The sequence below is a fragment of the Zasmidium cellare genome, assembly GCF_010093935.1.
Source record: "Zasmidium cellare ATCC 36951 unplaced genomic scaffold M409scaffold_5, whole genome shotgun sequence".
NCBI classification, from domain to species: Eukaryota; Fungi; Ascomycota; class Dothideomycetes; order Mycosphaerellales; family Mycosphaerellaceae; genus Zasmidium; species Zasmidium cellare.
Genome location: NW_022986949.1, coordinates 93,535 through 114,372, shown reverse-complemented (window position 1 = coordinate 114,372; position 20,838 = coordinate 93,535). Strand labels below are relative to the sequence as shown.

At 54.6% G+C, this 20,838-nt stretch overlaps 6 protein-coding genes across 6 annotated transcripts; 3 read left to right on the top strand and 3 right to left on the bottom strand.

The window, feature by feature from the left end:
• Positions 1 to 833: 833 nt before the first annotated feature.
• On the top strand, positions 834 to 3,065 carry M409DRAFT_18325 (uncharacterized protein; the record flags this gene model as incomplete). The annotated part of the gene is made up of 3 exons (XM_033804452.1): positions 834 to 1,166; positions 1,224 to 1,678; positions 1,733 to 3,065. The coding sequence occupies 3 exons, from the start codon at positions 834 to 836 to the stop codon at positions 3,063 to 3,065; spliced, it is 2,121 nt and encodes a 706-aa protein (XP_033672097.1).
• A 3,161-nt stretch (positions 3,066 to 6,226) lies between these two features.
• M409DRAFT_18324 (uncharacterized protein) lies at positions 6,227 to 8,281 on the bottom strand (the record flags this gene model as incomplete). The annotated part of the gene is made up of 7 exons (XM_033804451.1): positions 6,227 to 6,499; positions 6,562 to 6,656; positions 6,724 to 7,048; positions 7,104 to 7,238; positions 7,288 to 7,402; positions 7,476 to 8,097; positions 8,149 to 8,281. The coding sequence occupies 7 exons, from the start codon at positions 8,279 to 8,281 to the stop codon at positions 6,227 to 6,229; spliced, it is 1,698 nt and encodes a 565-aa protein (XP_033672096.1).
• A 474-nt stretch (positions 8,282 to 8,755) lies between these two features.
• M409DRAFT_50674 (uncharacterized protein) lies at positions 8,756 to 9,937 on the top strand (the record flags this gene model as incomplete). The annotated part of the gene is made up of 1 exon (XM_033811593.1): positions 8,756 to 9,937. One exon carries the CDS (start codon positions 8,756 to 8,758, stop codon positions 9,935 to 9,937), a length of 1,182 nt encoding a protein of 393 aa, XP_033672095.1.
• Positions 9,938 to 10,600: 663 nt separating this feature from the next.
• On the bottom strand, positions 10,601 to 15,286 carry M409DRAFT_18322 (uncharacterized protein; the record flags this gene model as incomplete). Its single annotated transcript, XM_033804450.1, has 1 exon — positions 10,601 to 15,286. The coding sequence occupies one exon, from the start codon at positions 15,284 to 15,286 to the stop codon at positions 10,601 to 10,603; it is 4,686 nt and encodes a 1,561-aa protein (XP_033672094.1).
• A 716-nt stretch (positions 15,287 to 16,002) lies between these two features.
• On the bottom strand, positions 16,003 to 17,385 carry M409DRAFT_18321 (uncharacterized protein; the record flags this gene model as incomplete). The annotated part of the gene is made up of 1 exon (XM_033804449.1): positions 16,003 to 17,385. One exon carries the CDS (start codon positions 17,383 to 17,385, stop codon positions 16,003 to 16,005), a length of 1,383 nt encoding a protein of 460 aa, XP_033672093.1.
• A 626-nt stretch (positions 17,386 to 18,011) lies between these two features.
• M409DRAFT_63575 (uncharacterized protein) lies at positions 18,012 to 20,265 on the top strand (the record flags this gene model as incomplete). The annotated part of the gene is made up of 3 exons (XM_033815661.1): positions 18,012 to 18,183; positions 18,244 to 18,355; positions 18,411 to 20,265. 3 exons carry the CDS (start codon positions 18,012 to 18,014, stop codon positions 20,263 to 20,265), a joined length of 2,139 nt encoding a protein of 712 aa, XP_033672092.1.
• Between the last annotated feature and the right edge of the window lie 573 nt (positions 20,266 to 20,838).

The following is a 20,838-nucleotide window of genomic DNA, read 5'->3' as shown; positions in this document are numbered from 1 at the left end:
TGACGGCATTCTCCCAGCGCGCAACGCCGAGGCGGACTCGACCTCGCCGGCGCTGCGAAGTGACGGCTCGCTGGGGCCTGGCAGTCTGCGCAACCGTCCACGTTGCGTGCCCGTCGTCGGCATCTGTCCCTGATGTAGCAAGGTGAGCCTCCATCGACAGCAGTAGCATCATCGGCTGCCGACACCCGGGATACCATGGGAACACAGACGCAAGGTTGGGGTAATGGGCACTGGTTCGCTCTGATTCACTGTGGCGCGTTAATCGCTCTGACCTCGTCTGCGAATCGGCGAAGGTTTGCAGGCCATGGTAGCAGAGACTCGAGTCCAGCAACGACGTTCTGGGCAAGCAAATTTGACTCTCAGGAGAAGTGGCTGCTTTCCCACACGCCGGCACGCTGCTAACAGACAAGGCACCCCAAAAATGGAGGACCCGTGCACGGCTCCGCGCGGCTAGCAGAGGCATCCCAGAATACTCCTCGTCCAATTGCATGCCTGTGTCACTCGTCTGTCACTTTCCTGTTCTTACGTCGCCGTCTGTCCAGTCTCCATTCGCTTCGCCCGGCTATGGTATCACCTTGTCTGTCTGCTGCTGCTCACCTTTCCTGTACCCCAGCAGTAGCGGTGTTACACTCGCTCGTCCTGGCGTGGATCTTCACTTCTGCCTCTTGACGTGCACTGCCATCCTGATCGCTGCCGTCGCCGACACTCTCTTCCCGACCGGACTTCACCTCTTACTCGATCTCTTCCGTGTGCGCGACGTTTGGAACATGATTTGAACTGAAAACCGGCTTGGACTTGGATAGGCGGACTACTCCCTCGAAACATATCCCGCAATGGACATACCCGCCCACATACTCGATGCCGTCCAGACATCCGATTCTGCCTCGCAACAAAGACTCGAGATTGGCAGCATCGATTCACGACGATCACCAAACACATCACGTTTCCCGGGCGCGCTGTTCGATGCGCATTCTTCGGCCGAGGATGTATCAACCACCAGCGATTCCGATCACGGTCACGACTACCAAACCGACTTCACAACTCCCGCTCAGTCCGATTCAAGTTCAAGTCCTGATGACATGCAACCGGACGACGTTGAGGACTTCAGAGACCGCGAGTATCCGCAGCTGAAAGGCAAGACGTACCTGGATCACGGAGGAACAACTGTATGTCGATGAAGGTGACTTGGGCAGATCGCATCACACCACTAACATGCTTCCCAGCTGTACGCCAAATCCCTGGTGGAAGAGTTCTCAGCCGACCTCATCGCCAATCTCTACGGCAATCCTCACTCCGCGTCTACACCGTCCGCAATCTCTGGTCACCGCGTCGACGAAATCCGCGATCGGGCGTTGCGCTTCTTCAACGCTGACCCGGAAGAGTTCGACCTTGTGTTCGTGGCCAATGCCACCGCCGCCATCAAGATGATCATCGACTGCTTCAAAGACCACGCTGCCGCTAGCAACACTCCCGTGTGGTACGGGTATCACCGCGATGCACACACCTCACTTGTCGGCGTACGAGAATCAACAAAGATGCATCGCTGTTTCACCAGTGACGAGGAAGTGGACATTTGGATAAACAGTGGTGGGTTGGGAGGACCACGCGCGCGGCAACTGGGTCTCTTCGCTTATCCCGGGCAATCGAACATGACTGGACGGCGGCTGCCCTTGAGTTGGTGAGTGTTGGATTTTCTTTGAACGTGTTGTACGCAAAGACTGACGTTGCGCAGGCCTGGACGGATTCGAAAGTCGTTCCACAAGGCGGCCACTTACACCCTTCTGGACGCGGCTGCGCTGGCAAGCACGGCGCCCTTGGACTTGTCTGACCCTGCGACTGCACCTGACTTTGTCGCTCTTTCCTTTTACAAGATCTTTGGGTTCCCCAACATAGGCGCCCTGATCGTTCGGAAAGATTCGGCGCACGTGCTGGAAAGCCGGAAGTACTTTGGAGGTGGCACGGTTGAAATGATCATCGCCATCAACGACACCTGGCATGCCAAGAAGGAGACTTCGATACACGACCGCCTCGAGGACGGCACCCTACCATTTCATTCCATTTTCGCCCTGGATCACGCCATGAATGTTCACGAACGACTATACGGACCCAATCCCATGAAATTCATTTCACATCACACGGCCCAATTAGGACGGCAACTCTTCGACGGCCTTTCTGGACTGAAGCATGCCAACGGTGTTCCCGTCTGTCGGATCTACAAGGATGAGAATGCCGTGTACGGTGACCCGACTATGCAAGGTGCGACCATTGCATTCAACGTCCAACATCAAGACGCATCGCTAGTAGGATTCGAAGATGTTGAGGAGGCGGCAGATGAGCGCAGCATCTTTGTACGCAGCGGGTCATTATGCAACCCTGGCGGTGTGGCAACATATCTCGGCTGGTCACCAGCAGAGATGAAAGCAGCATACGCCGCAGGCCATCGATGCACGAATCCCACTCAGATCATGCTTGGGAAGCCGACGGGAGTGGTGAGAGTGAGTCTCGGCGCCATGAGCACATCATCAGACGTCTCGACACTCCTCAACTTCCTCAGAGAAGTCTACGCCTCCAAGACTGCCGACCCACGGACCATGACCGCTGCGATACACGCATCGAGTATCGTGGGCCCCAACAAGGAACTCCTCAGCAACCAAACGACCGCATTACCTTCCCTCAGCATACCGATACCGGAAAAGCAAAACTACCACACATCAATCGCCACTCCAAGTACAGCCGCTAGTATTAATACCACCGACACCAAATCCTGGGAATCCGGTGCCACAGCATTACCACAACCTAATAATCACGACCCCGATCGACCACGAGCACCGCCCTTCATACCCGCCGACTACGTCAAGCTACGAAAACCGTGGGAAGAGGAAATGCGGAAAAACGCCCAGAACTACGCCATGGAAATCAAAATTCGCGAATTGGAAGACGCCAACTCCTTCTCACGCAATCCCACGCCGAGTGTCAAAGCGAGGAAATTTGGACGGAGCGTCGTGAACCTCTTACGGACCAAGAGCCATTTCGCCGAACACAGGTACGAGCAACCCACACAATGATGAAACACCTATCATCATCCTTCCTCCACCCTCCTCTCCCGAAACAAGTGGCTCTTCTGCTGGACGTTCCTGGCCTCTAACGGATTTCTTCGGCGATTCTAGGCCATCACCAGCGCCAGCACCACCACAATCGCTACAGCAACAGTCGCCGATACAGTCACCACCAGCACAACACCTGGCCACCGCGCCACCGTCTCCCCTCCCGCCTCTAGTGGAGAAATCCTCCTCGTCACATCTATCATCACAACATCACCACCGGTCCCGCAACAGCCTGGAGCGACAACACATCCAAAACGTGGTCCAGGCGTTGGGGTTGTGATGGGACCACAACACTCACATTCCTACTTTTCTCGGAGCATCTCGGCAGATCTTCTTTTCAAAGCATGGCGTGCATTTACAATATTTACTACTACTTACGTCGATCGAATATTTCTTAGTGTGTCAATTTTCGAACCCGATCTCCACGAGAGGGAGATCTGGTCCGGAACTTTTGTGGCGAAACATTTTGGGTATCTGAAGCATGGCGTTACTACGGAGCGAGAGAGAAGGATCTGATGGAAAGGAGACGATGGATCACATTTTCTGCCTGTTTTTGACGATCTACTTGTGTGTTTCACCTTCGTGTGTTGGTGGGGATTTGTCTCCTTTCTGAATGATACCAAAGCTTGCGATATCTGATTTTTCTTTTGGGGGATGAGACCGATGGGGTCCACTCCAAACAACATCAACCTTGTCTATACGGGGGATTGGGGCGGTAGGGGAAGGAAGGAAGGCAGCAACATTGGGCATCGTGTTCGGGGAAGATGGGAAAAGGAAATACTTGGGCGAGTGATTTGATGGAGACGAGTACCGACTCCACGGTCGTCCTGACGTCGCACGGCACCATCGAAGGAAAAGAGAAGAAAGAAGACTCTTTGTAAATAGGCGCGAAAAGAGCAAAAAGCGGCATGCATGTGATTATGCCCTACTACGGCCAGAAAAAGAAAAAGCAAATCTTCCAACCGACTTCCACCTATCCATTCTCACCTCCCGCGATTCAAGCAAGGAAACGGGCAAGGGAAAGAAAAGGCTACCCACCGGCCAACGAAAACACGACAGTACACCATGAGCTGTCAAAGCAGCTAGCCGTGTCGTGCGTGGTTTTCGTCGTGCTGCCATGCAGCTCGCCATGTCCAACTCACACGCAAGCACATGATGACAATATACTCGACACAAAGAGGCGTGGAAGTGGAAGGTAAGGTGCCGACGGACGGACACGGATACAGCGTGGCGTTCGTTGTATGGCGGCCACGAGTCATATCGGTGATTTGCATGCGATATTTGATGGGACTGTGACTGCACAATGGGGTTTTTGCTTCTCTCTGATGCAGGTGTCCTTCCGAAGACCCGGGAGGGGAGTGGACGCCACTTGTGGGACGTTTTGGACGAGAGATCTATCAATCAAAGATGGATGGTATCGCCCGGTTTCACATCAGTCGCCATGATGACAACTAGCGATTCCTCGCGAATCGATCTACTGTACCTGCCGGATGACACAAAGCGAAGATGTGCCATACACGCAGCCAAGGCTGTTTCGATCAAGTAGGTGCGTGGATGCGTGAAAGAAAAAGCCGTGTCACAATAACAACCACCACGCCGCACCAGGTGATGTCGGCACCCAGTACAGCCTTCGGCACATCCGGCCCGGGGGGATGCAATATGTACCACACGACCGATGACTGACTGACCTGACCTGACCAGGTAGGTGGGTAGATGCATTCGAAGCATCGTGCATGCATGCATGATGCGGGCATGCGGCGTCGTGCAGGGTAATTGATTTATTTGTGCGTTCCTTCCTTTGAAGGAAGTGGAGAAAGGTGGAGTTGGTGCTGGTGGTACAGGATACGATGGAGACCTTTGAGACATGGGGGCTGGTCACTGGTTTGTGCGACCTTTGAGTCTCGTGATGTTGGGTGGCGGGTGGTTACACGGTGAGGGAAGGGAGGGAATTTTTGTTGGTTGGGTGATGCATGCGGTCGACGAATCCATTCTCGTAGGTATGGAAGCGACTGAAGTCAGTTCTTCCAAATCATCAATCACACCTTCCAGTTCCGCGAGCAACTACTCCATCCACAACCTCCCAAAATCCATAATCCATAAAGACTTGCGTCAAGAAACTCAGTGCACGTGGCCAAAAACGGCCAAAATCCCATCCGCGATGCCAACTCCCTCGTCAAAATCAAACTCATCAAAAAAAGACTTTATCGAAGGCCAATGTCTCCAAGTTTCAGCTCGCCCTTTCCAGCACTCTCGAGTCGCCAGCCAGGATAGCATGCCTCTCGAATTGGAAATGTTCCCTGACTAGCCATGCTGGACTGCCTGTATTAGGAAGGCCTGGTATTACCTCCCCGGGCGTTATGTCCATGCCCATGTCCATGTTGAAGAAGAAGCTTCCCGTTCGATTGCCTTCTTTCAGAAGAAGCCCAAACCAAGGCCCTATAAATCTCAGCCATGGGTATGCGCGGGGAGGTAAAGCCGCGCAAGGGGTGTTTCAGGGTCGTGTTTGCCATAATGTTTCTAGGTGAGTAGCGAACCAGGCCATTGCAGATCACTCCAGATGCCGGAGAAGTTCGCATGAGATTCTTGATGCTAGGATGAGGATGAGGATGCAGCCCTTGATGATGGCTGCCTGTCTGCAGAGACGAAAACCAAGAAACCTCGTTCACTTGGAGGCCAAGAGTGGACCCGCTCAGACGAGACTTTACAGCTTGTCAGTTTATTGCTTTCTCCTCGTCGGTACTATACCATGTTTGATGTCAATACTATAGGCTGATGTAGATCTTACGACTGCAAATAGACGACGTGATGATCGCCGAAGTTTCCAGACAGGCGGCGAATGCACATGTGATGGATGATGAGCCCGACAGGTCGATTCAGCCAGATCTGTGGTTTCTCCGTCCGTCCATCTACTTGGGAATTGCTATCTCTCGAGTTGTCTCGACGCGATGGGTCTTGGGTCTTGGGTCTTGGGTCCGTCTTGATTCGAGATTGATTAGGTCTTCTATATTGTGGCGTCTATCAGATCTCATCATCATCTCTGCTCGTCATATGTACAAGGCGTCAGTCAATGTCATGAACCTCATCAACTCAGCCGTTTCAGTCGTGCAATTTACGTAGGGCTCTTACGACAGGCTGTCGAGATATTCGGCCGTGATTTGGCCGGGGTGGATGACAATGCCAGGTGTCGAGTTGGTGACGGTCCCGTCGTAGTCGTTGCCGTTGCCAGGCGCCGTGATGGTGTAGTTTGCGAAGCAGGCGAATTGGTAGTTGGCGAGTTTTGCGGCCTCCTCTTGGCTGGCGATGAAGTCGTCCATTGGGCAGAGACCGTCGATTCGTCCTTCGCACTGTCCGCCGCGGATAGTGTTTAGGGGAATAATGCCGTTGTTCAGGCGCATCTGAGAAGGGGGCGTTAGCTTGGAGGTCGAATGTAAGTTGCGTACTGTTCTTTGGTACTCACTCTGATGAACTTATTCGGGGCGTTTGACTTATCGTAGCCGTACTGTGTTGGGTAGTACTCTGTTCTCTGCTCAAGTTCAGGAGTAGGATCGGAGTCTGTACGTTGGAACAATGGTTAGCTACCCTGATCACAGCGCAGTCTATTCCTTTGATTCACTCTTACCTGCGCATCCAATCACCTCAGTATAAAGACGAGCACCGAAAGGCGTCAGGTGGGACAAGATGAAGTGTCGGTCAGGATCTGGAGGGAATTGGGTCAAGCTGGGGTGTTCTCTGAAGTAGTCCACCGACATCGACGTCAAGAGGGAAATAATAATGTCGTCGTGAGTGAAGTCCGCATAGAATGGTCTGTCCAGTGGAAAGTCCTCAGGGTTGTTCGTGATGGTGTAGTTGACGCTGCTGTTGCTGCTGGTGATGTATTGCTTTGTGAGTCGGGCCAGGAGCTCTTGTTGGTATCCAAGACCTTGAGCACGTCCAGTTGGGTTGCCCTGAACAGAGTTAGTACATCTCTCTTGCCAATTCTCATGCAGATGGTCATCTCACCCAGGCGTAGTCGTAGTAGTACTCGATGTCCAACGTGTTCTCGAAGCCAGCCCACTCATCTTCGGTGAAGAGGTTGCAGAAGTCGCTTTGACCAATGTACCCATGCTCATAGGCGCAAAGAGATTGCATAGCATACTGTTCAGTAGGTCAGTAACTGTGATCTGCTTTTCACTCGTGTACTCACGGTGTCGTTGACGTTGAACTTGAAGCCAGCTGGTACGAACTTGTTAACACGGGCGGTCGCCTCCTGAAGGTACAGCGGCACGTATTGATAGAAGAGGTCGTTATCACCCAAGTATCTGTGAACAGAAAAGGCCACCGTTAGCGAATGTCTTTGGCACATGGTGTGGTTTCCATCTTGTGATAACATACGTGATGGGCGAGATAACGTCCTCGAAGCAAGAATCGTACGAGGCAAGGGTGTTGTTCTCAGTCCCACCCTCTGGGATCACCACAACATCGAATAGAGAACCATTGGCGAAGGCGCTTAGCTTTGGATCGGACGTCTCGTAGAACGAAGGACCGAAGAATCCCAACGACCACGAGATTTGCGAGTTCTCGATACGGCTCTGGCCCGTGGTTCGAAGCACCGGCTTGGGACGAGCAGTCCCATTGACGTAGGATCCATTGTACTGGACCTGTCCTACAGTGGCATTGTAGAGAGTCCTGCCGTAGTAGTTCCAGAATTGCACGCCCGAGGCAAATTCGGTAGCAGCTCCAATACCAGTCAGGTAAGACTCTCCCATCTGATACTGGTAGGTGTTGAGGAACGCGAGAGGGCCTGTGAAGGAGGCATTGGGGTGGGCCTTTGTGAAGTTCTCGACTTTCTGAGCGAAGCGCTCATCGTTCGTGCCGTCGTCGAAGGCTGAGGTTGGGAAGCGTTGGGCGTGGCGATGGAGGACATGGACCTGCTCGACTTGACATTTGTCTGGGAGGCCGACGAAATCGACACCAAAGTAGTCGGCGGCATTATCACGGTACGTGGAGATCTGGCCTACGAAACGTTACACAGAGCCATCACTGCCATTGGATCGGTCTGCCTCACCCCAGTATTGGGAAATCTCGTCGATATCGGTCAACAGAGTCTGGTCCAGCTTCTGCCTTCGCTGGCGAGGTGCAGCAGCAGAGACACTGCCAGCCAAGGCGGCAATGGCAACGATGGAAGACGGGACAAGCATTCTTGCTGGTATGGAGAGCTCGTGGTACCTGCAGCAACAGCTCTGGGCAGGGTTGTGAGCAGGAGGGCTTGGCTTGGGTCTTTTAAAGCTATCCAAACATCGGCCAATGCCCCAACAGTTCGCGAGCGAGTTTGCGTGGCTTGCGGCGGTCAAACCTGGCCCAATGCCACGCTATCGCAGGCCAACGTGCCGGCAGTATGACGGCGCTGGGAGACGTCATGGTATGGCTTCGTAGCGGCGGGAAGCGGGGTGTCGGCCAAGCTAGAGCACGTGTTGACAAGCATTGGCATTGGCGCGAAGTGAGGGATTTGTGCCTTTATTGTCGCCTGAGGCATCAAAGTCACGTGCTGACTCCATCTTGGTCGTCCCCGCGTAACTCCAGCCAACCCCAAAGCCGAGTCTAAGCGCAATGTATAGCTGTCTGACGATGCCCACGGAACAGCAAATGTCTTCCCATCTCACACGACAGACACAATGATGCGGCCAGCATGTAGTCCCAGGAGCCTGGCCTCACAGATCTTGCCATCAATACGAAGACACTACGCCTCTCATCCGCCCAAGGCAAGACTAAACATTCCAACCGACTACGGCACAACTCCTCTCCTCCACCACACCTCCAAAGCCGCCCTCGCCAACCAGGAGCTCTCCCAAGAAGCACGAAATGGGACCACAGACAGAAAGAACCTCTTCCAAGCCATCAACTCCGCCCTCTCCCATGCCCTCCGCTCTGACCCCCGCGTCCTCCTCTTTGGCGAGGATGTAGCCTTCGGCGGCGTATTTCGGTGCTCCATGAACTTGGCCTCTGAGTTTGGCGACCACCGCGTATTCAACACGCCTCTCAGCGAGCAAGGGATTGTAGGATTCGCCGTGGGAGCTGCCGTGGAAGGGATGAGACCTATCGCGGAGGTTCAATTTGCGGATTATGTTTTCCCTGCGTTTGATCAGATCGTCAATGAGGCGGCCAAGATCCGGTATCGTGCAGGAACGAATGCTGATGAACAGGCTTGCGGTGGAATGGTGATACGGATGCCGAGTGGTGGCGTAGGCCACGGAGCCCTGTATCATTCTCAGTCGCCAGAGGCGCTGTTCACACACGTTCCAGGCATGAGAGTCGTTGTTCCAAGATCCCCCGTACAAGCGAAGGGACTGCTTCTCGCAGCCATCGAAAGTCCAGACCCAGTCATCTTCATGGAACCCAAGATCCTCTACCGAGCCGCCGTCGAGCACGTCCCAGCGGAAGCCTACACCCTCCCTCTCAGCAAAGCCGAAGTCCTGAAAGAAGGCAAAGACGTAACCATCATCTCCTACGGCACACCGCTATACACCTGCCAAAACGCCCTGGCGGCGGCAGAGAAGGACCTGAAATGTTCCGTGGAACTGATCGATCTCCGCACCGTCTACCCCTGGGACCGTCAATCCGTCATGGCCTCCGTCAACAAGACAGGCCGCTGCATCGTCGTACACGAGAGCATGGTCAACGCTGGCGTAGGCGCAGAAGTCGCAGCCACCGTTCAGGAAGGATGTTTCCTACGACTGGAAGCCCCAGTGCAGCGTGTGGCGGGCTGGTCGACGCATTCAGGACTGGCATATGAGAAGTTCCAGATCCCGGATGTCACGAGAATATATGACGCTATCAAGAACGTCCTGGAATATTGATGATCCTAACCTGGTATGATGAACATCCGCAACCGGGTCGTGGTAAAAGTCCAGCCACGACATCTGCGAAGGACAGATGAAAGCGTGGGAGCACAGGACCCGATCTTCAACCAAGAGAGACACACACATTCTTACGTCGCAGCCTCATGATCTCCAAACGCCGCCCCTCATAGCGTTTGTTCACGTCTGAGGCCACATGCAGCAAGTCATAGATGCGCTTGTCTCATATACAGAAGCAGCTTCCATTTGAGATGGCACATTTATGAGCGTCAGGTCTCACCGCTCGGACAGGGGCTGAAAAACAGCAAGGCTTACCTTACTGTATCCTGAAACGCGGATGAGGTTCCAATGCCTTTGCTTCATGAGGGGAGGCTTATATTGAGCATTCCCATCTACGTCGAAAAAAGAGATACGATCAACTTTCAGGTGTGGTCTACCGGGGAAGGAATAACATAGATATCTCTCAAGCTACATTGACGATGAAAAGAGATGTTCTGCTTCGTCCGCATGATTGTCTGCAAAAGTGCAGCATCTATCGTATTCGAATCTATCGCGTGTGGAACATGTGACTAACAAAACATGTACAAGAACAAAAAAGCACAGCGTTGGGTCTCAAAGACGACGACGGTGGAATCGTATATCGTCTCCCAAAACCTCGCAGGCTCACTTCTGCTGCTGCTGCGCATTCGTATTTGCACCACCATTACTCTCGCCCCTGCCCTTTCCCCCTCCTTTCCCGCCTCTAGAAGACCGCCCACCACGGCCCTTGTTCTTCTTCGAAGCCTTTGCTGCGGCCGCAACAGCACGCTGTTCGTCCTCTTGCACGCGTCGACTCTCCTTATCCCACCACTCCTGGAATTCCTGCTCGGCCTGAATTTCCTGTAAGTCCCGTTTCGCCGCGGCTTCCTTGATGACGTCCTTTTCGGCTTGCTGCTGGGCTACGATCTCGGGCATGCTCAAGCCCCAGACTGGCTCTACCGGTGGTTGGTGGCGGATCGATTGAGGTATTGGCTTGCTGTTGGTGAAATGGGAGACGCTGCCTGCGGCTGGTTCTTGGGTCTTGCTTTCGGAGATGCTTCGATTCTGCATGGGAGGATGTCCAGGGCCGATGGCGGTTTTCGAGGGAGGAGCAGCGGACTTCTGGTGAGCAACAGTCTGCCGCATGGTCAGCTGTGGCGTGCTTGAAGATCTAATAGCAGCAGCGTCGTCTCCTTTCCCGGAAGCCTCGCTCTGAATGACGTCTTTCAGACCAGGACGCTTTCCTGTGGCGACCGTCTGCCATGAAAATGGCTTGTTGCTCGTTTGCGGGTCGCCACCGTCGTCAGAACCGCTTGATGCATGCTGTTGAATCTGCTGCATCCGCTTTCGATCTTTCTGTGACATCTTCGGCCCCGGCAGACTGAACGGGGCAGGCACATCTGACAGTGGTGATCTGGAAGACTGGAGCTCCTGCGCTAGAGTTGAATGACGCGTGGAAGACGCTGCTTGAGCCATGATGTCCTTCATGTCGGTCTTCGATGAAAGAGGTGTGAGGCTCCATGGCTTGCCGGTGTTTGGTGGCGTCTTGCCCGCCATGTGCGGCGATTTGGGCGTCCTTGGAGTAGCTGCGCCGGGAGTAACAGATTGTGGTGCCAGCCTCGGTGAAGGTAGGACTTTACCGCGAGCGTCATACCACAGATCTTCGGGCGGAGTCTCCTGAGGTATTGGATCCAATCCACGAGGGCTGGACATGGGTCGAATTGCTGGAGACTCCCTAGGCGAGTAGGTACCTGTGCCGAACTCTTCGTCCATCTCAAACATCATATCCCTTGAGGACGCCTTGGCCTTGAGCGAAGGCCGATCCGTGTCTGCCTTAACCGCAGTCGAAGACCTCCTACGAGCCTTCTGCTGCATCGGTGAGGCAGCAGGATCTTCACCAACTGACCCTGGCGCGAACGTTGCCATGTTACTAAACTTTGATCGAAGTGTTACCGAGTCAATCTTGGCTTGTCTGTTCCGCTCGAGGATGGAGACGAGCTCGGGATGACGTTCCATCAACATCCGCTCAGCACGACCACTCTTTGCGAATGGCATGCAGGCCAACTGGTTGGCTCGAACCACGTCGTCGAGCTCAATTAACAGGTCCTCATCCAGACTGTTCAGGTGATGGCCTTGAAGCATAGCCTCGAGATTGAGGCAAAGATACTCCAGGCCAGCGTCCTTGAACTCGCGTACCGAGCTTGGAGAGATCGCATTCAGCAAGTCGCAGACATTGCGTACGTTCACGAATCGTCCAATGATAGCCTGAGCGATCTGCGAGAGGCGATCAAGCATAAGCTCGTTGGCAGCAGACAGCACATCCAGGACAGTGTCCAGGAATTCATCGGTGTCGACACTGACGATGTCATCAAACAGCTCAGCTCCGGTATCACAGTAGACATGGCGAAGCACCATGTTGAAGGTCTTTGATGAGATGTGTTTCAAGTCGACGGTGACCTCCTCGTCTTCGCCTCGACCAGCCAGCCATCGTCCGCCGGCGCGGCCCATGAAGAGCCCCTCGAAGAACGGACACCTAGCGCACATCAATGCACTATGAACCTTGACTTCGCCATCTTGCAGCTCAACAATCACGTCGCAATCGTAGAAGTATGCAGGATCTTTGAAGGCGAGTTCGAGGTCCATGTCCAAGCACGGCCGTGGCTCTACCATTTGCCGGACTGCAGGCTCAAGCCTTGTCAACTCCAACTTGGTCGCGAGTTTCATCAGCTCGGTTCGTACTTGACGATAGCTATAAGCCATCTTGGGAGCGCTGCGAGTAAAATGCCAGAAGTCGACAAAAGCGTCGCTGTACAAGTAGATGGCTAGATCGAGCACTGTAAGTATATCCATGCCCTGGAACGTCACAACGGCTTTGCCTTCTTCGTCAAGCTCAGACACGGCCAAGTCAGGTATCGTGAAAGTGCTGGTCTCACAGAGATCTCGGAATCCTCGGCGAAGGACTCGGCTTCGTCCAGCCAACACGAATCTGTGCACTGGGATCTTGACCTCGGAGGACGTCGTCGCGAGATATGCGTCGTGTTTAGACTCCGGGTCGGGATGTTCAAACACTCTCTTGAGATCAGCATCGATATCGGCGCTTCCAATGACGGCTTTCTTCAACATCGACAGCTCATTAGGCCTCTTCGTGCCCTGCCAGAAACGATGCTTGACCTCGTCATTGTCACTTTCGGTATGCCCATCGATGAGCCTGCCCAAGGAGAGGAGTGGGAACAAATCTTTCCATAGGGTTGGATCCTCCACGACCACCTGCGTTTGCAAGACGTCGCAATCGCGGCGAATTGCGGCATAAGCTCCATGCCCAGACGCTCGCACAGCCAGTACACGGGTCAGTCCAGGGACTCGAGAGTACTTGTAGTCTTTTGGCTTGTATTCTGAAATGCCCGAGGCAGAGGCGTCTTTCGTCGTAGCACGCCTGGTCCGCTTCCACACACTCCCTTCTTCCGTGGTGAGAACGATGCTCCCATCAGTGTCAAGTCCAACATCTCGTGCAGCCATATTGCTTTTCTTGGGAGACCATATGCGTTGAGGCTGTGTGATGGCACTGCGAATCTTCGTCGGATTCGTGGTAGATGTGGTCGCCTGGTTATCTGTTCGCTGATTGATGGAAACTGTATAAATCTCACCCCGGCTTGACAATGCACAAATGGTGTCGCCTTCGGCTATCACCTTGCAGACCCTGTTTGGCGCCGAATCGTAAGTGGTCACAAGGAAGCTCTGCTTCAGAAAATAGTTCGTAAAGCCTTCCAAAGGAAACTGGACCTTGGCGTATCCGTAGTTTGCGAAAACCCAAACTTCATGATTCTCCAAGAGACAGACGGTAGCTCTATCGATAGCAGTAACCGCTGCAATGGGGGAGCTGAAGAGAGAAGCCGCCACTTTGCGAGGCGTGATCTGTATGTCGAGCGATCGTGCATCAGAGTCGACGATGCCCAGCTGTCCGTCATTCTTTCCCATGACATAGAGCGATGTCGAGCTGTGCGCAACTGAGTGTATTCGAGAAGCTGCAATACCCATAACAGTCTCGCGCTTGAGCGGACCGAAGATCTGGCGTGGTATGGTACTGATGGGCTCTTCGTCGTTGGAGGTCTTCGGAAGACTGTAGCCAAGCTGACCATGTACGTTATTGCCCCAGGAGAATATCTCACCCTCGTCGGAGAGTGCCAGTGTGTGATTCAGTCCAAGTGCAACAGTAGCAACACGCTTGCCAGCAAGCGCTCCGCCCTCAACGCAGACGAAGTGAAAGCGAGTGCGCTCGTCTCCAGTACCAAGTCGACCGCCTTGACCATGGCCACACATGTACAGGTTCGCCTCTGGATCCTTGGTCAGTACGGCAGTGTGGAGCTTCGACATCTGGACATCCTGTATGTCAAGGGGCTGGGAACGCGGCATCCAAGGCATATCCTCTACCCACATCGAAGGTACAGATGATGCTTTGGATTCGTATGAAGGGTCGTATGGTGCCCACTTCTTTTCGTGCTCCTCCAGGTGTTCTTCATAGAATCGCCGCAGAAGATGTTCAGGCCTGCGCACCGACACACGCTCGGGAAACTGGCGATCGTCTTGATCACCAAATCCAAGTGACACATTCCTGTTACTGCCAAAGTGAAGTAGCTGATCGCCGCGAATATCAATGAATGGTACACGAGTAGTACCGCTTCCATCGTGATCCGTGGTGTCGGCGCCAGGACGTTCCTCGTCGCTGCCAGTCGACCCAGAACGGGGCCGTCCAAATGCTTCTGGCCGCAGAGTGCGGTCTTTGATGGTGGAGGCGTACAGGTCGAGTGGACCGAGTCCTTCCTTGTCCTTGACTTTGATGAGGGACAGTGTTTGGTGTACATTGCCTGTTATTTTGCCAAAGGTGGCGCTTGTGTCGCGCTCCAGGATCAGGCGAGCGATTGTGATGTTTCCAAAGTAGAAGGCGCGATGTAAGGCTGTCCAGCCGTTTTCCAGGTCCTGAACATACAGGTCTATAAGTGGATGCTCGATGATCGCACTAGCAAAACCAATCGCGGTGTCCGAAACTGACGATGCTGCATGATGTAGCAAAGTCAAGCCAAGTGAGTCCCGCCAGTTGATGTCGGCCTTGGTCAAGACGATGCCTGCGCCTGTTGGCGTCGCGGGAGTAGCCCTGCGGCTTCTCCCAGCTATAGGCGATGTACCATGCTGCGCTGGACTGGCTATGAAGGCGTTGTGTAGTGTTGATCCTCCTCTTGCCGCGTGCGGGCGCGCATTGTAGGCCGCGGTCTCCAACAACTGCCGAAAGGTATCGACATCATCTTCATAAAAAGCTTTCCACAGAGAGCTGCTCATAGGCCGGAGATGTGTTCACGAAGGGAATATCCCGCTGACTTCGACAGACGCACCTCGCTGTGACCACGCGGGATCACGGCGTGTTTAAAGGCGCGGGGCGAAGTACGTACGGGATGAGTCCCACGGAGAGAAGAGAGAAGGAGGTTCGACTTCCTTCTGATGCGACCAGGGGCGCGTGTTTCGTGCGTGTGTATTGGCTGAGGCAGTGGTCGCTCGTGCGGAAGTGGTGGTGGGCAGAGTGCGATGACTGTTCTCTTCGCGTTCGCGGGTGGCGACGAGGGGGCGATGAGTCTTTGTGGAGGGCGGTGTTGCTCGACTTTGTCGCGAAGCTGACTCGACGGCGTCAACAGCGGGGGACGGTGATCCAACTGTTTATGAGAAGAGACGCGCCAGGTGTTCAATGTTGATGGTGCAGTAGTGGTGATGGCGCATGCAAGCTGCTCGTCATGTCGTGGTCCCGCCCGGGAAGCAGCAATGGCGGGGTCCTGTCTCTCAACTCCGACCTCTGCCTGGCCTATCGTGTCACCATGTGCTTAGCAGTGAGCTTCACTGCCGGTCACTCATCGTTGCTCACTAGGTATCAACGTGATCTCAGATGACCGTCTCACATTCAAAAGCTGGCTAATCGCGGCAGGCGACAAGGAACCGTCATCACGAGGACTTGGAACGAGTGGAGTATGGAAAACAGTGCCCAATGATGAAGGGCAGTATCGCATTCACCTACGATCCTGGTATCTCGATTGGCCGTCTGCCTTCCATCTTAGTGTATGTCTCCCCCTCTCAATCTCTCTCATCAGGTCGACCGCAGTGGGTCGGTTGGCCCAGTCCCAGTTCATGCAACACGAGATGATGTTGTTGAGTGTGAAGGAGTACCGGCTTCCGCATGGCCTCTCAGCCAAGGTCATGTCTGGTATACGGATCAAGTAGCACATGGCCTGGATGACAGCCCCTGCTTGCCAGATGTCAGTACACTTGCCAAGGATCGCCGCAAAATGCTGGTTGGGGTGGGCTTCTGGTGGTAGCCAAGCAGAAGTGCCGTATCTCTGGATGGCGTTATGTGCTTCTCCCGACTCCACCTCTACTCGACTGCTCACGCAGCTGAAATTGCCAAGCACTACCCGTGGGTATGCTGTGTCTTGAGAAGATAGCCATATATTGCCAGGTTGGACGTCGAAGTGATAAAGCGTGGCCCAAGGCTGTACAGTGATCAGGCTTTGCGCATCGCTCAAGCCATAGTGACACATGCACAGAGCTGAGACTAACGACGACAGCACGTGCCAAGCGAAGGCTTCAGGAGTCGACTTAGCCTCTCGAATGTAGCGGTTGATGAAGTCTTCCAGCGTACCGCAGTCACAGTACTCTGTGATCATGCTGCAATAGATAGAACATGGTTCGAAGAAGGTCTCGAAGATGCCGATGGTATGCGGTGACGATCCCGCGTGCTTGATCTGCCACAGTGCCTTGCTTTCGACGACAGCGCGCTTTCGATGGTGATTGCTCGAGATATTCCATCGCTTCCGAACGAAAAGCTCGGCGGTCTCGACATGCTCAATCAATGAATGATCCATGTCGTGGTTCGTGTATCGCGAAGATCCTTCTCGCAACGGCCTGATCATGAGGAATCCGGCCTCATTAGTGACGAACGTTCCGAAACGCTGCTCATCTTGCGCTTTTGGCTCGTCATGGAGAATCATGAAGCCCTGTTTCGGTTGGAGAAGACGTGCCGGCTGAAAGTAATGTTCTTGGTAAGAAGCCTTGTCCTGCGCCGACGCCGTTCTTTGCATATTCCTGGGTAGAAATGTCCCTGACTCGACCAGACGAGGTGTCTGAGACTCTGGAACTGCGATTTGGGGCAGATAAGGCGTGACAGGGTACGGTGGTTGGTCGCCCGAGTGAGTGGAATCCATTGTATGTATTTGACTGTCTCTGTTTCCAAACTCATGGCGGCGATATCCGAGTTGTGGTGCGGCTTTGATACTGATCTCAGCTGGAAATGTAAGCTCCATGCCATGGTATGGTTGTGGCGAGGGAGTCTTTCGAGGCTCTTGTGAATGTCGAGGCCAGTCCGGCATCCAGGCAGCTGGAGTATAAGGCGCCATGTCTCCTTGTATGCTGATGCTCCTGGACCAGACTTGGGATTGCCGACGGAAATAGGGATATAAATAGTTAGCAGAAGGACAGATGAACGCACCACCTACATGTGCCCTCGAGGTCCCGTCTTATGAAAGGCATCTACGCGCGTGCTGTGAACGCCGTGCGCCGACGTCTTGTGAAGATGGCAGATCTCGCAGCATTCTAGATTCAGATGTTCGCCGAGATCCTCTGCTCAATTGCTACTGAGCGTGTTGCATTGCTGCATGTGAAGGTGTGCGAAAGTGAGGCAACAGAGGAGCGTCCCGTCTCCGAGTGTTTCGCTAGCGGCGCACGGACGCCGCTGGCAAACAGGTCGAAAGTCAGAGGCACTTTCAGAGCAGTCCATCATCACCCTGCCACGGCGCCTTCTTCTTCAATCATCACCTCACTACTGGCCACATCCCCCATCGGCCCTCAACGCATTCCATCTTCGCCGTCGCCTCGATCCATCGCCGTGCGCGCTTGACGCTTTCCCAGCTGACCCCCGAGACCCGCACTCCATTTCGAAGTTTCCACACCAGAGAGGCCCATGGCTGTAAGTCTGGACACTCGCCCGTCGACCCTCCGCCCGCAGAACATTCACTCACCCGCCATGCAGCAACAACCTCCTTCGCAGCCCCGCGCCTATTCGCAAGCCTACCTCCCAAATGGCGCGGCACCCCAGCCTAGCGGCCCAGTCCCTGGTGCTCGTCCTCTTGAACCCAACCAAGGTCGCGTGCAACAAATCGGCCACGCCCGCGTGCTCTGCATTGCCGACGTGAGAGGTGAGACATGACAAGAGATGAGACAACACGGCCTTGAAAGGTTTTCTGACTTGTGGCAAGGTAACCTGCGGCAACTGAACGACCTCGCGCGCAACGCCAAAGCAGACTACATCATTCACACTGGTGACTTCGGCTTCTACGACGGCTCCTCGCTCGATCGCATCGCAGAGAAGTAAGAGGCAGCAGTTCGCGAGACGTGGCAGGTGCAAAGCTGACACCTCAAACAGGACACTGAAACATGTAGCCCAATACTCGCCGCTCCTGCCTGAACCAGTCAAGGCCGACATTGCACGCTCTGGCGGCGCGCAAGTCTCCATAAAAGAGCGTTTCCAGCGAGAGAACCTGCCTCTGTCGGAACTTCCACAATTCCTCAACAAGACCTTCCGACTCGAGGTCCCCGTCTTCACCGTGTGGGGAGCTTGCGAGGACGTATCGGTCCTGGAAAAGCTGCGGTCACAAGAGTACAAGATTGACAACCTGCACGTCATTGATGAATCGCATTCGCGGTTACTCGATGTCGGCGGTGTGAAGCTACGCCTGCTTGGTCTCGGTGGCGCTGTGGTCATGCACAAGCTCTTCGACAATGGCGAGGGCCGGACAACCATTGCTGGTGGCCAGGGTACTATGTGGACCACTCTTCTGCAAATGGGAGAGCTCATCGATACTGCCAACCGCGTCTATGACACAACCGAGACTCGAGTACTCGTCACACACGCTTCACCAGCACGCGAAGGCCTGCTCAACCAGCTTTCTGTGACGCTCAAGGCAGATTTCTCGATATCGGCAGGCCTGCACTTCCGATACGGCAGCTCGTACAACGAATTCTCCGTCAACCCATCGCTGGATCACTACCGGGGCAAGCTCTCTGCCTCCAAGGCGTCCTTTACTGACGTCTGGGAGACTGTCAAGCACGAGGTTGAGCCTGCCGTGGCCGAGAATGAAGCCCAGAACAAGCTTCTGCAATTTGCGCTCGAACTGGTGTCGAAGATGCCGGCAGTAGCAAGCGGTGGCAATCCTTTCGGCGGCGGGCCCATGGCCGGCAACGTGGACGAGTCTGCATTCAAGAACATGTGGAACTTCAACTTGGCTGACGCAGCTTTCGGCTGGCTCGTTCTGGACATTGATCAGGGACGAATTGGCACTGAAATGCGCGCTCAAGGGTTCAACTTCTCGCACCGCTCGAGCAAGAACCAGCAGAGGCCACAAGGCGTCCCGTCTGCTCCAGCAAATGCGTCAATGGCCCCAACAGGCGGCAACCTGCCAACCCCAGGACAACAGCCACCTCCATTGGCGCAGCAGCAGACCCGTCCTCCACAGCAGGGACCTCAGCAAGGTAACTTACCACAACAGCAGCGTGGTCCTGTGCCCCAGCAGCAAGGCACGCAGCCAAAGCCAGGCCAGCAGCCCCAGGCAGGTGGACCGGCAGGCCCAAAGCCCGCAACACCGCAATCAACGCTCACCACGAACGGTACTACGACTGCTCCACCACCGCAGACGAACGGAACTGCCGCAGCTGAGACGCCCAAACCCGACACTCCTGTTCAAGACAAGCAGGCCAACGTGCACTCACCGCAGCAGCAGGAGCCGTCGAAGGGCATTTTCATCACGAACGCGCCATTGAACACTACAGACGAGGTCAAGGAACAGCTCTTCACCCCTGAAGACGCCGAGAAGATCCAGAGAGTGGAGAAGGCCAACGGTGGTCGATGGTCCGTCCACTTCGCGACACCCGAGGTGATGCAAGAAGTATTGAAGCATGGTCCCACCAAGGAGGCTTCCGAGAAGTTCAAGGGCGTGAGATTCGTCCAGTACAGATCTTCTCCTCGAGGCGGCTTTGGCGGTGCTGGAGGCTGGGGTACTGGCCGTGGTGGAACAAACCAGAGAGGTGGCCCAGAGGGCAGAGGAGGATACCAGTCAGCCGGCGGAGCGACGACGGGCAGCGACAGCGAATCTGGACGCGGTGGCCGAGGACGTGGTCGAGGAGGCTTCAGAGGTGACCGTGGCCGAGGACGCGGAGGACGCGGCGACAGAGGCGGTCGTGGTGACGGCGCTCCTGCCGCGCCGGCTGGAGGCGATTCTTAGAACGGACCCTTCAACCGTCGTGGCTCGACCGACCGCTGAGCGACACGGCTTGCCTGGCTGATGACCGAAACATTTCATTGCGTAACAGACCGCGAGGGCGGAGAGAGAGCGGGACTTTTTACCAGGCGCTGCGAGGAGCATGTGGCATTGCTTATTGCGGTCGATATGTGATATACCAGCCTGTGGCATTCTAGCGGGCAAGCGAGTAGTTTTGTAAATTATAATAGGCGCCGGCGGAGGCAGAAGGCGCGCGCAGAGCGACAAGAAAATGTCAGATAGGTTGCTGAAGAAAGCAGAGTCTCAGATCAAGTCAGATCATGCCGTCTGGCATGCTTTCGGTATTGTCCTGTTCCTGGCTAACAGCTGTCGTGCCGGCTTGGCTGCAGCGGTCCGAGGCTGGTGGCCTGAGGCTCTGCATGTGTTGGCGATGATCTCATGCTGCCGTCGCTGCATCTGCCCTCGAGCTCCCCAGGCAGCTTCTGTTTACATCCAACACTGTGTGAATACTGCCACTCAGTATACATCAAACGACCGCCATCTCCCAACCCACATAATCACGACGGCCACTCGATA